This window comes from Choristoneura fumiferana, chromosome 30 (genome assembly GCF_025370935.1).
Source record: "Choristoneura fumiferana chromosome 30, NRCan_CFum_1, whole genome shotgun sequence".
In the NCBI taxonomy this organism is placed as follows: Eukaryota; Metazoa; Arthropoda; class Insecta; order Lepidoptera; family Tortricidae; genus Choristoneura; species Choristoneura fumiferana.
Window position 1 is genome coordinate 4,404,621 of NC_133501.1, and position 11,569 is coordinate 4,416,189.

Sequence of the window (11,569 nt, forward strand, 5' to 3'; positions counted from 1 at the left end):
TTGTGTTATGGGTACTAAGCAACGGATAAATATAATTATATAGATAGATACATACTTAAATACATAGTAAACACCCAAGACCCGAGAACAAACATTCGTATTTTCATACAAATATCTGCCCCGACACGGGAATCGAACCCGAGCTTCGTAGTCAGGTTCTCTAACCACTAAGCCATCTGGTCGTAAATATTCCATTAAATAATATTTTTGCACTTAAAAATATGGAAAACAATATGTATAGCAATCGTATCAATATGGCATCTAATGTTCGGGTAAACAAGAGTATGTCAAATAACTTTTGTAGTAAACGAAACATTCGGGCAAATGAAATTCGGTCAAATTAAATTCGAGCAAATGAATGTCGGGAAATCAATAGATAACCAAGTTCTAAATTAACACTACTACTACTAGACTACTACCAAACCAGTACTACTAAATTAACTACTAGTTCACAATACTTACCGTGTAGGCTTTCCCGCAGGTGTCGCACACGTGGTTCCTGACGGCGCGCACGTTGCGGTGGATCATACGGATGTGCGTGCGCAGGACGGGCCGCGACGAACACGCCTGACACACACATACACGCATACTATTTTTTTTTTAACCGTGGGACACTTGACACCAATTGCGCTAGTCCCAAACTAAGCAAAGCTTGTACTATGGATACTAGGAAACGGATAAACATACTTATATAGATAAATACATACTTAAATAAATATTAAACATCCAAGACCCGAGAACAAACATTCGTATTATTCATACAAATATCTGCCTCGGCCGGGAATCGAACCCGGGACCTCAAGCTTCGTAGTCAGGTTCTCTGACCACTTGGCCATTAGGCCGTAAATTTTACTATTCCTCATCATCAGCCGGAAGACGTCCACTGCCTAGCAAAAGCCGTTAGAACGCCACAGTGCGACTCGCCATTTGCATCCACTGGTTGCCCGCAACTCTCGTGATTCTACGTATTTTAATAGGCGTTTCAAACAGTGTTTAATATGTAACAGTGATGGATGACAGTAAATAATCTATCTATCTATATAACAAACAGTAGCTGGGCTGGGTTTTTTTTCTTTTTTGCTGAATCATATTTCTTTTTAAGAAGATTGATACTTTTAATCAAGCTAACATTGTAAAAAAGAAGTTAGGATGGTGGGTAGGGTTTTAAGCATGGTGAGTTAGGGCTGTTAATATGGTGAGGTAGGGCTGTTATAATGGTAAGGTAGGACTGTTAGAATGATGACTTAGAGCTGTTACAAGGGTGAGGTAGGGTTGTAAGTATGGTGAGGTAGGGCTGTTAGTAAGGTGAGGTAGGGTTGTAAGTATGGTGAGGTAGGGCTGTTAGTAAGGTGAGGTAGGGTTGTAAGTATGGTGAGGTAGGGCTGTTAGTAAGGTGAGGTAGGGTTGTAACTATGGTGAGGTAGGGCTGTTAGTAAGGTGAGGTAGGGCAGTCAGGATAGTGATGTAAGGCTGTTAGGATGGTAAGGTAGGGATGTTAGGATGGTGATGTAGGCCTCTTTGTACTCACGAAATCGCAGTCCTGCATGGTGCAACGTATCGGCGTGACCTTAAGGTGCACCGCGAAATTGTGCTCCTCCAAGCGAACTGCTTTCAGGAACTTCTTGTCGCACAGAGGACACTCGTACCTGACAAGTTTTGTCACTGTCAAAATTATGTCTAACTAGTGTCTACAAGCAAAAAACCGGTCAAGAGCGTGTCAGACGCGCCCAGGATAGGGTTCCGTAGCCATTACGAAAAAATCAAGTAATATCGTAATAAGCAGTTAAGCAGTAATATCGGACGGAATCTTCCAAGTTTAGGTATGTTTCAAAGTTCAATATTTCGCAAACAGATCACTGAATAGAAAATTTGTCTTAGCAACCCCCTAATGGTTAAAAGACCTATCCAACGATACCTCACCCTACAGGGTTGGTCGAGAAAAAAAATCACCCCCACAGTGCGGAGGTGGAGGAACTGCATGAACACGCATATTTTGCATAAACTTAGCTATCGTAAGGTCGCGGGTGAGCAAAGAAATTCTTTTAATTACATTGATATGGACCTCCGCAAAGTAACGCCAGATTCAATAGGTCTATATCGGATGGCATGCAATTATAAGTACTATCGTTGTGTCGCATAACGTCTTTTGTCCTAATGACGTATGGCATACACTTGGTTCCGCATATTTTTGATTGTCCGAAATTGTTGCTCCTATTATCGTTTGTCCTAAATATTATTTGTCCTATCGTTTGATGTGGCTAAGATTCAACTGTCGAATGATTGAGGTGTATTATTGTAATTGTTATATTATAATAGGGATCGTTTAGGGATGACAAAAAAAAATCTTCGCTCCCGCCTTAGCCTTCTAACCTAACCTATCCGAGTCGGAGTGCCCCGGAAGGTCTTGCTCGCTCGCTTCAACATATGGGTTTTAGAAGATTTTATGTTAGGAATATTATGCTTTAGGTAATTCGATTTTAGAGTTATCAATATTAGGACAAACTTGCTTTAGGACTTTAAATGACTATGCGCAAAAAATATTAGGACAAACGAGTAGTATGCCATTCAACATTATGCCAAACATATTTAGGACAAAAAAGTTATGCGATACGACAGGCACCCCTGATTCTATCAATTATTTAAAAGCTTCTAAAAATATTTTTAGTTAAGTACTTACTTCAACTTGGCTGGGTCGATGTGCTTGAGGTTATACTTCTTGTGTTGGTAGTAAGACATCCGGTTTTTGAACGTCATGTCGCACTGCAATCAAAATACAGATGCAGTGTGTAAACCATTCCCATTATATTAATAGAGTGGTTAACACCTAATTTAAGATTTCCCTAGTTGTCTTTTTAAAAGTTTCAAATACCAAGACTCGGATCAAAAGCGCCTAATGGGGAATGGGTGAAAATTTTAGAAACGGTTGAAACTTTATTTATCGATAGGAATAACCTTTCTAATTAACAGAAAAAAATAACAGATTTTTCAGTCAAAGTCAAAATATCTTTATTCAATTTAGGCCAAAACAAGCACTTATGAATGTCAAAAAAAAACTACCACCGGTTCGGAAAAACCTCTGTCTGTGGCAAGAAACTCAACGAGGTATATTTTTTTGAACAGATTTACATTATTATGAAATGATATCTATACATCACAAGTATTTAACACAACTTTATTTTTAACACAGTAGGTAATTGATGCTATAATTAAGCTCATGTCAGTTTCTATGGGCGTGTACATGAAAAACAGGGTCGGTATTTCCATGTCAGTATTATTCGGCCCGGTAAAGAGTGTCACCTGTCAAAACGATCGAGTCAAAGACACATAAATTCTTTTTGAATGTTTTTTATTCTGGACTATGGAACAATCCGTAACCGAACGGACTGTCGTAATTTGGTGGTTAAGAAAAATCTTTAATTTTTTTAATTATTTGATGCTACTTAAAAATATGATATTTTTTTCTGTTAATTAGAAAGGTTATTCCTATTGATACAAGCGTTTCTAAATGTTTGAGACATTCCCCATTCTTCGTATAAATGTACACTTACTACGTTGAATTATAAATTATAACTTTTTGTAGACTTCGAAATTTGAAACTGACTACTAAATAAAAAATAAACGGGTAAAGAATAAGCCAAGGTTTGCCCTCCATCTCACTTCTAGGCAATAAAGCTGCGCCGGCGCCGAGTGCGTGATCAAATGCACCTCCATAGCCTTCTTGAAGAGAAACTTTTTGGCGCAGTGCGGGCACGAGTACTCCTTCTCGCCCCGATGTATACTGAAGACAAAATATACACCGTGTCTCAAAGGATGCAGCCGAAAAAGTTATAAATATACATACAGTGTCTCCGACCATGGCTTTAAATTCAAGATTCGATTCTACTCGCGTAACTGAGCTACTTTTGTTTTGTAACATTACCAAAAAATTTGAATTTAGATATTTTTCATTCATTTATTTCACATCTCTTAGATAAACTTATAAATGTGCTGTCAATTTTGTATTGTATCGCATACATTGAAAATTACATTTAATCTGAATGAAAAAAACTGAAATTAGGTCAATCAATTTTTTTGTGTTCTTATTCTGTCCCCGTGACCCAGGAGACATCAGTGATACACTTGATTACAAAAATGTTTGCAATGCATATTATTAGCATGCTTAGGAGATGAGCCATGAAGGAATTGCCTTAAAACTGTCACAACTCCTAACTTTTGGTGTATTTGTACTCCATAAAATCATACTTTTAAGAAGTGACCCAGGAGACGTTACCATGGAAACCAGCTACACTAAAAAGTTGATTAACAGTGACAAATTTAAAAAAAGTTGCAGAACCATAATAGCTCAGTTATGTGTGTAGAATCGAACCTTGGGTTTAAAACCCCATGGTCAGAGAATCCCTATATAGGGTGACTCTTAAGTTGTGAAGAATTGTAAAGATAAAGCGAGGGTTGATATACTTACAACAAGTGTGTGCGCAGTGAGGTCCTGTCCCTGAATGTTTTGCCGCAAAGTTCACATTTCTGCCTTTCCGCGTGATTTTTCATATGATTCCGAAGTTTTGCCAAAGACCTGCCATGTAAAATAAGATTGTTAGATGCATCCTCGCACATCACTGGCGGTAACACAGCCTTAAGCAAATCAAAATTGCCTCCGCCATATTTAATTTCACGGACGCCATATTGAAATATTACATACTGTCACTTTGACAGTTATGATGAATTAGATACCTCATATGTTAAAATCCGTCCAGCCGTTTAGGTTGAAGAGAGAACCAATGAAATACACATACATGTAGCAAAAAAAAACAACAAACAAAATGACGAAAGTAATGGCGGCAAGCCAAATCTCTGTCACGAATTTTTTTTTGTTTCAAGACATAAAAACCAGTAAAGTTCTTATTCTAATGTCGAGATCAAATTGTCGTGCGACTTATGTTTTTAAAAACATACCATAGTGACATTTTCAATCGAGAAAATGTTCTATCTATGCATACATTTTAGACGACCAGATGGCCTAGTGGTTAGAGAACCTGACTACGAAGCTTGAGGTCCGGCTTCGATTCCCGTGACGGGCAGATATTTGTATGAAAAATACGAATGTTTGTTCTCGGGTGTTGGGTGTTTACTATGTATTTAAGTATACCTATCTATATAATTATATTTATCCGTTGCTTAGTACCCATAACACAAGCTTTGCTCAGCTTACTTTGGGACTAGGTCAATTGGTGTGAATTGTCCCGTGATATTTATTTATTTATTTATACTAGGATATGTGGAGGCTCATTTAAATTGTGTTGATTTTGACAGCTGTTCCAAATTTGAAACTCATTATAGTTGATACTGTAATGAACATTACGTTACTGTTGTTACCTACTACCACAGACAAGAAAGTCCAACGGTTTTCAAACGCATTATAGAGGACTTATGATATGGGTGTAGATAAATAATTAGCCAGCCTCGTATGCGCCATCTGTGGCGCGCCACAACCAACACACTACAGTATAGAGATCCCGTACTGACTGGTGCGTGAGGCCGCACTGCTTGCAGACGTGCGTGGGCGCGGCGCCGTGCGCGCGCGCCGCGTGGTCGGCCGCCACCGCCGCGCGGGACGACGCCTCCCCACACTCCGCGCAGCCGCCATCTGTCGCAACACACGACAGACACTTCAACTATATTTCGTTTTTTAACATTAGAACGAAGGTAAGCGATCTTGATGTGTCTTTTTGTTGAAAATAGTAGATTGATAACATGGGTTGTAAGTGATCAATTACACCCAAGATATTTAGACGCACGAGCGAGCAAAGCGAGCGAGGGTGCTAATAGTTCGCGGGTGTAATTGGTCATTTACACTCGAGTTGAACACTACTTTTCATCACAAATGCGAGGAAATAAAGAAAAACCGTTATAAATGTATACGCAATTTGTAACAGAGCGGAAGAAAATTTATCGCGCCAAAACATCTTTCGTTTTTTTTTAATGGCCTCGCGCTCTTTGGCTTTGACACATTCAGCCAGCCCTGGCCGGCAGCATTATGCCAGCATGGAGGTTTGGAGGTAAGTATTACGCATTACAATCTCCTTGTTTAACAGTTCGTGAATACAAAGGAGCACCATTCGATTTGTAAATTTACTTACATCCCTAAATATGTAAATCGAATTTACAACACGGATTTAAAGTTAAATGCAACCTACTTTGAGAGTTTAAGTGATGAAAACACTGTTTTAAAAATAAGTCACAGCAAATATGTAACAATTAGCAAGGACATATGATCATTTACATTCTTTTGGTTTCATAAGTAATAGTTACTAATAACAATAATATATCTTTTTTTTTATTTGTTTCACTGTTTTTTTAAACGTTTTTCAATAAAAAGACTCGTCAACATTGTTTACCTTACTTCTAATGCTTAAAAAAACTAAGTATATACCTTGACGAGCGCGCATTCGGTAGAACCCTATCGCAGCCAGCATTTATTTATATAAGACTCAATCATTTTTTTAATGTATCTGGCTGCTATCATAGTAACATCCAAAGTGGCCCGGGTACAAATCTACTGAAAGTTAGGATTTGCGATAGTTTTAAGACAATGAGGGCTATCGTTTTTTGTCTCACTAGATGGCGCACTGTTGCGTGAGGTTTTCAAGTATGGCTTTCAAAGTCTGTTATTACGGGCGTGAAAACAAAGTTTAGATTAAAATCATATTTAATACACCTTAAAACCGTACCATAAAAATATCGAGCATGCCACAGTGTTGCATAGTCCCCGTTTTGTTCGGAAAAAAGGGAGGACAAAGGTTTCCGAAAGACAAAACTGTCTCAAAACACAGACATTCATTGCCCCGCAACGCATATTTGCCATAATTAATTTCAGATATTGCAAAATATTCACAAAATTATTCTAATTATAAATAAACCCGCGTAGCTCACCCAAAATCTATGAGATTTGACATTTCGGAGACCTCACGCTACACTAGCGCCTCTAGCGGCGAATTCATACGCGATAGCCCTCATTCCTTCATGGCTCACCTCCTAAGCATGCTTTTAATATACATTGCATAAATTTTTTTAAGCAAGTGTCTCCTGAGTCACGGGGACAGAATAACAACACTAAAAAGTTAAAATCGGTTGCAAGATTTGACCCGCACAACATATTGCAAGTTAAATAAAAGCTTGTAAAAGAACACAAACGACAGAAGATTCAGCTCGGTCTTATCTCTGGGAGAAACGCTTGTCATCGAGTTTTAGTTCGAGCGAAGCGCGGTCGCCCAGGTACTTCTCTATAAAGTACATTCGGTTTTTATGTCATCTTACATTTTTTTATAGAGATCCAGGAGGATGTCTTGGAGATTAACGAAGCATGTCGCTTACCTGACTCGATGTCGCCGCTTGTGCGCGACGAGTGCGTGTTCGTCGCGACATCGCACGTGGCATACGGGACACTCCGCCGGGCCTGCGGACTGTTTAACGACATTCAGGTCCATAACCATCTCATAAGTTGCTTGCCCATGGTCAATCAACTTTTTGGTGTTGTCATTCTGTTCCGTAGCCCAGGAGACATCAGTGATACACTTGCTTAGAAAAATGTTTGTAATGTATACTACTAGCATGCATATGAGATGAGCACGAAGGGATTGCCTTAAAACTGTCACAACTCCAAACTTTTAGTGGATTTGCACCCCATAAAATCATACTTTTAATAAGTGACCCAGGAGACGTTACCATGGCAACCAGCTACACTTAAAAGTTGATTAACCCGCACGCACAGTCGATGTGAAATAATAACGAGGGGCAGGTGAAAAGTTCTCAACCTAAGGTACTTTGAGGTTGCATATGTGTTAGCGGTACTGGCCACTAAAAAGACCATTTAAAAAGTAAATAACTAAAAGAAAAAAAACACTTGTTTCTTTTATTAAGTATAAATATTTTATGTAACAGATATTTGTAATTTTGTCTCTCAGCATCACATCAGCCGTAGGACGTCCACTGTTGGACATAGGCCTCCCCCGTGGACCTCCAGTCGCTTCGGTTGGCAGCGGCCTGCATCCACCGTGAACGCGGCTTTAACCAGGTCATCTATCTCGTTGGTGGACGTCCTACGCTGCGCTCGCCGCGCGGTCTCCATTCGAGAACTTTACGGCCCCAATGGCCATCTGTATACCATTATGCACTATACTATATATCCCGGACTGCCGGGAAGACCCAGGTTCGATTCTCAGCTCCAGCTTTTTTTGTATCCCTTTCGAACCCAGCCCGAGTATGAAAAAGAGTTACGATTACGACAGTGGAATTTGTTGTGTACAATCCATGTCAAATTCAAATTCAAATATAATTAACCCGCACATACGTTCGAAAGGGGTATGTATGTGTTCTAGTAACAGAATATTTAAGTAAACTGTTAAATATATACCGGTGAATGTTTGTTCATGTGATTTTCCAGCTTGAACCGGTGATTGAACCCGAGAACGCAATCGTAACATCTGTACTCATGGCGTGTGAACACAACGCTGGACAGCGCCTTTTGCCGCTCTGCTTCTACCTGTTAGAAAAAAAAAAGATTATTAAATAAAAACTAATATACAGTAACGCTGCTATTGGGTAACACTAGAGCCACTAGGTAAGACTAGCGCCGCCATTAGGGTAACCCTAGCGCTGCCATTAGGGTAAACCTAGCGCTGCCATTAGGGTGACACTAGCACCGCCTTTAGGGTAACACTAGCACCGCCATTAGGGTAAACACTAGCACCACCATTAGGGTAACACTAGCGCATCTACTAGGGTTACACTAGCGCCAGCATTAGGGTAACACTAGCGCCGCCATTAGGGTAAATCTAGCACCTCCATTAGGGTAACACTAGCACCGCAATTAGGGTAACACTAGCGCCGCCATTAGGGTAAGACTAGCGCCGCCATTAGGGTAACACTAGAACCGCAATTAGGGTAAGACTAGCGCCGTCATTAGGGTAAAACTAGCGCCTCCATTAGGGTAACACTAGCGCATCTATTAGGGTTACACTAGCACCGCCATTAGGGTAGCACTAGCGCCGCCATGAAAGGTAACACTAGCACCGCAATTTGGGTAACACTAGCACCGCCTATCACTAGCCCAGCACTGCTCTATCATACATGTTTAACAAAAACCTAAAAACGTCACCTCCCAACTCAAACACCACCATCTGTATGTATGTCCCTGGCCACATCCCGCTGCTCCATGTTCTTCTCCCTCCCTCACTCCTCCCTGTCCCTCCCCCACCCACTCCTCTCTTCCGCTCCCTTTCCGTGTCCTTGCAACCACATAAACAGTTATCAAAGGTCACCTCCTCCCAGCTCAGCACCACCATTTGTATCTGTCCCTCGGCCACGTTCAGCTGCTCCAGATTCCTGTGGACCCTCGAGTTGGTGACGACGCCTGCAGCCTTCTCTTTCTTGCGACGTTTCTTTACTAAGCTTCCATCTGTACCTGATGAGACAAGAAGTAACCATGTTTAAAATAGTACATTACTGCCAAGGCCGGGAAAAAAGCAATTCGTGGATGAGTAGTTTGACGGACGACGAAGCGTAGCTGAATCAGTCAATAAATACGAATCCACGAATTATCATTTCCGCTGAGGCAAGTATAGTGCTTTTACCTCCCATACCTACGTACGTACCTCCATAGACGTAAAGTGGGGGTGTTCTTTTTTTCTCATCCAACCCTATAGTGTGGGGTATCGTTGGATAGGTCTTTTAAAACCATTAGGGGTTTGCTAAGACAATTTTTCGATTCATTGATTTTTTTGCGAAATATTAACTTAAAAGTGCAAATTTTCATTAAAATCGAGCTTCCCCCCCCCTCTAAAATCTAAACCGGTGGATGGAAAAAAAATTTGAAAAAAAATCAGGATGATAGTAAAGTATATCACTGCTATTTTTTTCGTAATGACTACGGAGCCCTATTTTGGGCGTGTACGACACGCTCTTGGCAGGTTTTTTTATTTTTTCGTGGCAGTCTATAAGGAAGAGCTTCGTGTACTACGTTTGCGGACAGTTAGGCGGACATTTCCAAGCATATTGGAGAAAATTCTTTTATTTACTTCACACTTCGGTTCAACCTCGGAGTAACAAACATTTACCATGCGGCAAAAACTGGTCAACTTTCAAGAGTTATCGGAGATGAACAATCGATCGATGTGGATAGGTCTGGAAAAACGCGAATTTTCCAGATTTAGCCCGGGTGTAGTTAATGTACGACTTGTTAATGCACGCTTAATAATGCACGCCTGATAATCCGTGCTTATGAGCACGGAATTATCATGCCGTCATTATCATCCGTACCGAACTAGCAGGGAACCAATAATGTACGATTGTCTTCCGATTATCATGCCTTATGATTACCGTGATTGAAATTAAAAAAAAAAACCTAACCCGACCGGGTCGGATTGCTCCGACTATATCGATCTCGCTCGCTGCGCTCGCTCGATCCGCGGCGAAAAATGTCTGTTCATTGAATCGATTGGATTCAGATTATCAACGTCGTACATTATCACTACGTACATTACAGCGCGCGCAATATTTTGTACGCCTTGATAATGCGCAACCATGATAATGTACGGCATGATTAATCGGAAGCAATAATGCTTCGGATTATCACGTCGTACATTATTGCGCGTACATTCCGAGTTGTACGTTATTGTTTCCATTTAGCCCTAGCGAAACTCGGTCGCCCTGGTACTTATTATTATTCGAAAAAAACTTCCAAATAGACCGTACCCGTATCTTCCTTCTTTGCGTTCCGTTCTTTCTTGCGAGGCTTCAGAGGCTCGTCATCAGACGCGTCGTATTTAACCTTTGACCTTTTTCTTTTTCTTGCTTTTAGCCTTTTTACTTGGTGTCAGAGTATCATCAGTTTATGTTCCACCTGTAAATAAAATATCTCAGTGTTTTAATTTTTGTATTTTTCATTTCAAAGTTCAATATCTCAAAAACAGCTGAACCGATTTTAATGAAACATATCTAAAAACAAACGCGTGGAAGCTCACTTTCATGTCAAAAAAATCGCATCGAAATCGGTCCATCCGTTTAAAGATACGATGCCACAGAACCGAGACAGACATTGGCGTCAAAGTTATAACACCCCTCTTCTGCTTGTAAAGGGTTAAATAAAGTAGTCCTATGGCCTCACAAGCAGAGTTCCGTACTTACGGTTGTCCTAGAAACCTAAAATTTGGTATGAAGGCTCTCTCTGTATCTGTAAGGTCTCTGTGTATGTAAGTAACCATTTAAAGTTGCACCACACTGCATACATTTTGCTTAGGAGAGGGGCTCAGCTAACACTGGATATTCATAGATACTCAACAAATCTGTACGGAACCCTCTGCGCGCGAGTCCGACTCGCAATAACCGTTTTTTTTGTGTAAAACCTAAAAGGGCACTGAGCGTCAGTTGATATTACATCTTAAGTTTATACTTCCCTTAACCTTTTAACCGCCATTGTCTGAATTATAAAACAAAAATTATCCACCTCATTTCGCCGCAGCTCTTATAATTAAGACAAAATGTCATATTGTTTCGGTGTAGGTGGCGATACGGGCAC

The 11,569-nt window shown here is 40.3% G+C and overlaps 1 protein-coding gene across 2 annotated transcripts in view; it reads right to left on the bottom strand.

The window, feature by feature from the left end:
- Positions 1 to 429: 429 nt before the first annotated feature.
- LOC141444629 (uncharacterized) overlaps positions 430 to 11,569 on the bottom strand; it is a 26,741-nt gene continuing 15,601 nt past the window's right edge. For both annotated transcript variants that reach the window (XM_074110196.1, XM_074110195.1), the window contains 2 exons: positions 1,529 to 1,646; positions 430 to 567 (listed from right to left, as the gene is read on the bottom strand). In XM_074110196.1, coding sequence (XP_073966297.1) covers positions 445 to 567; positions 1,529 to 1,646 — 241 coding nt within the window. In that variant the 3' untranslated portion in view covers positions 430 to 444. The remainder of the gene's footprint in view (positions 568 to 1,528; positions 1,647 to 11,569) is intronic.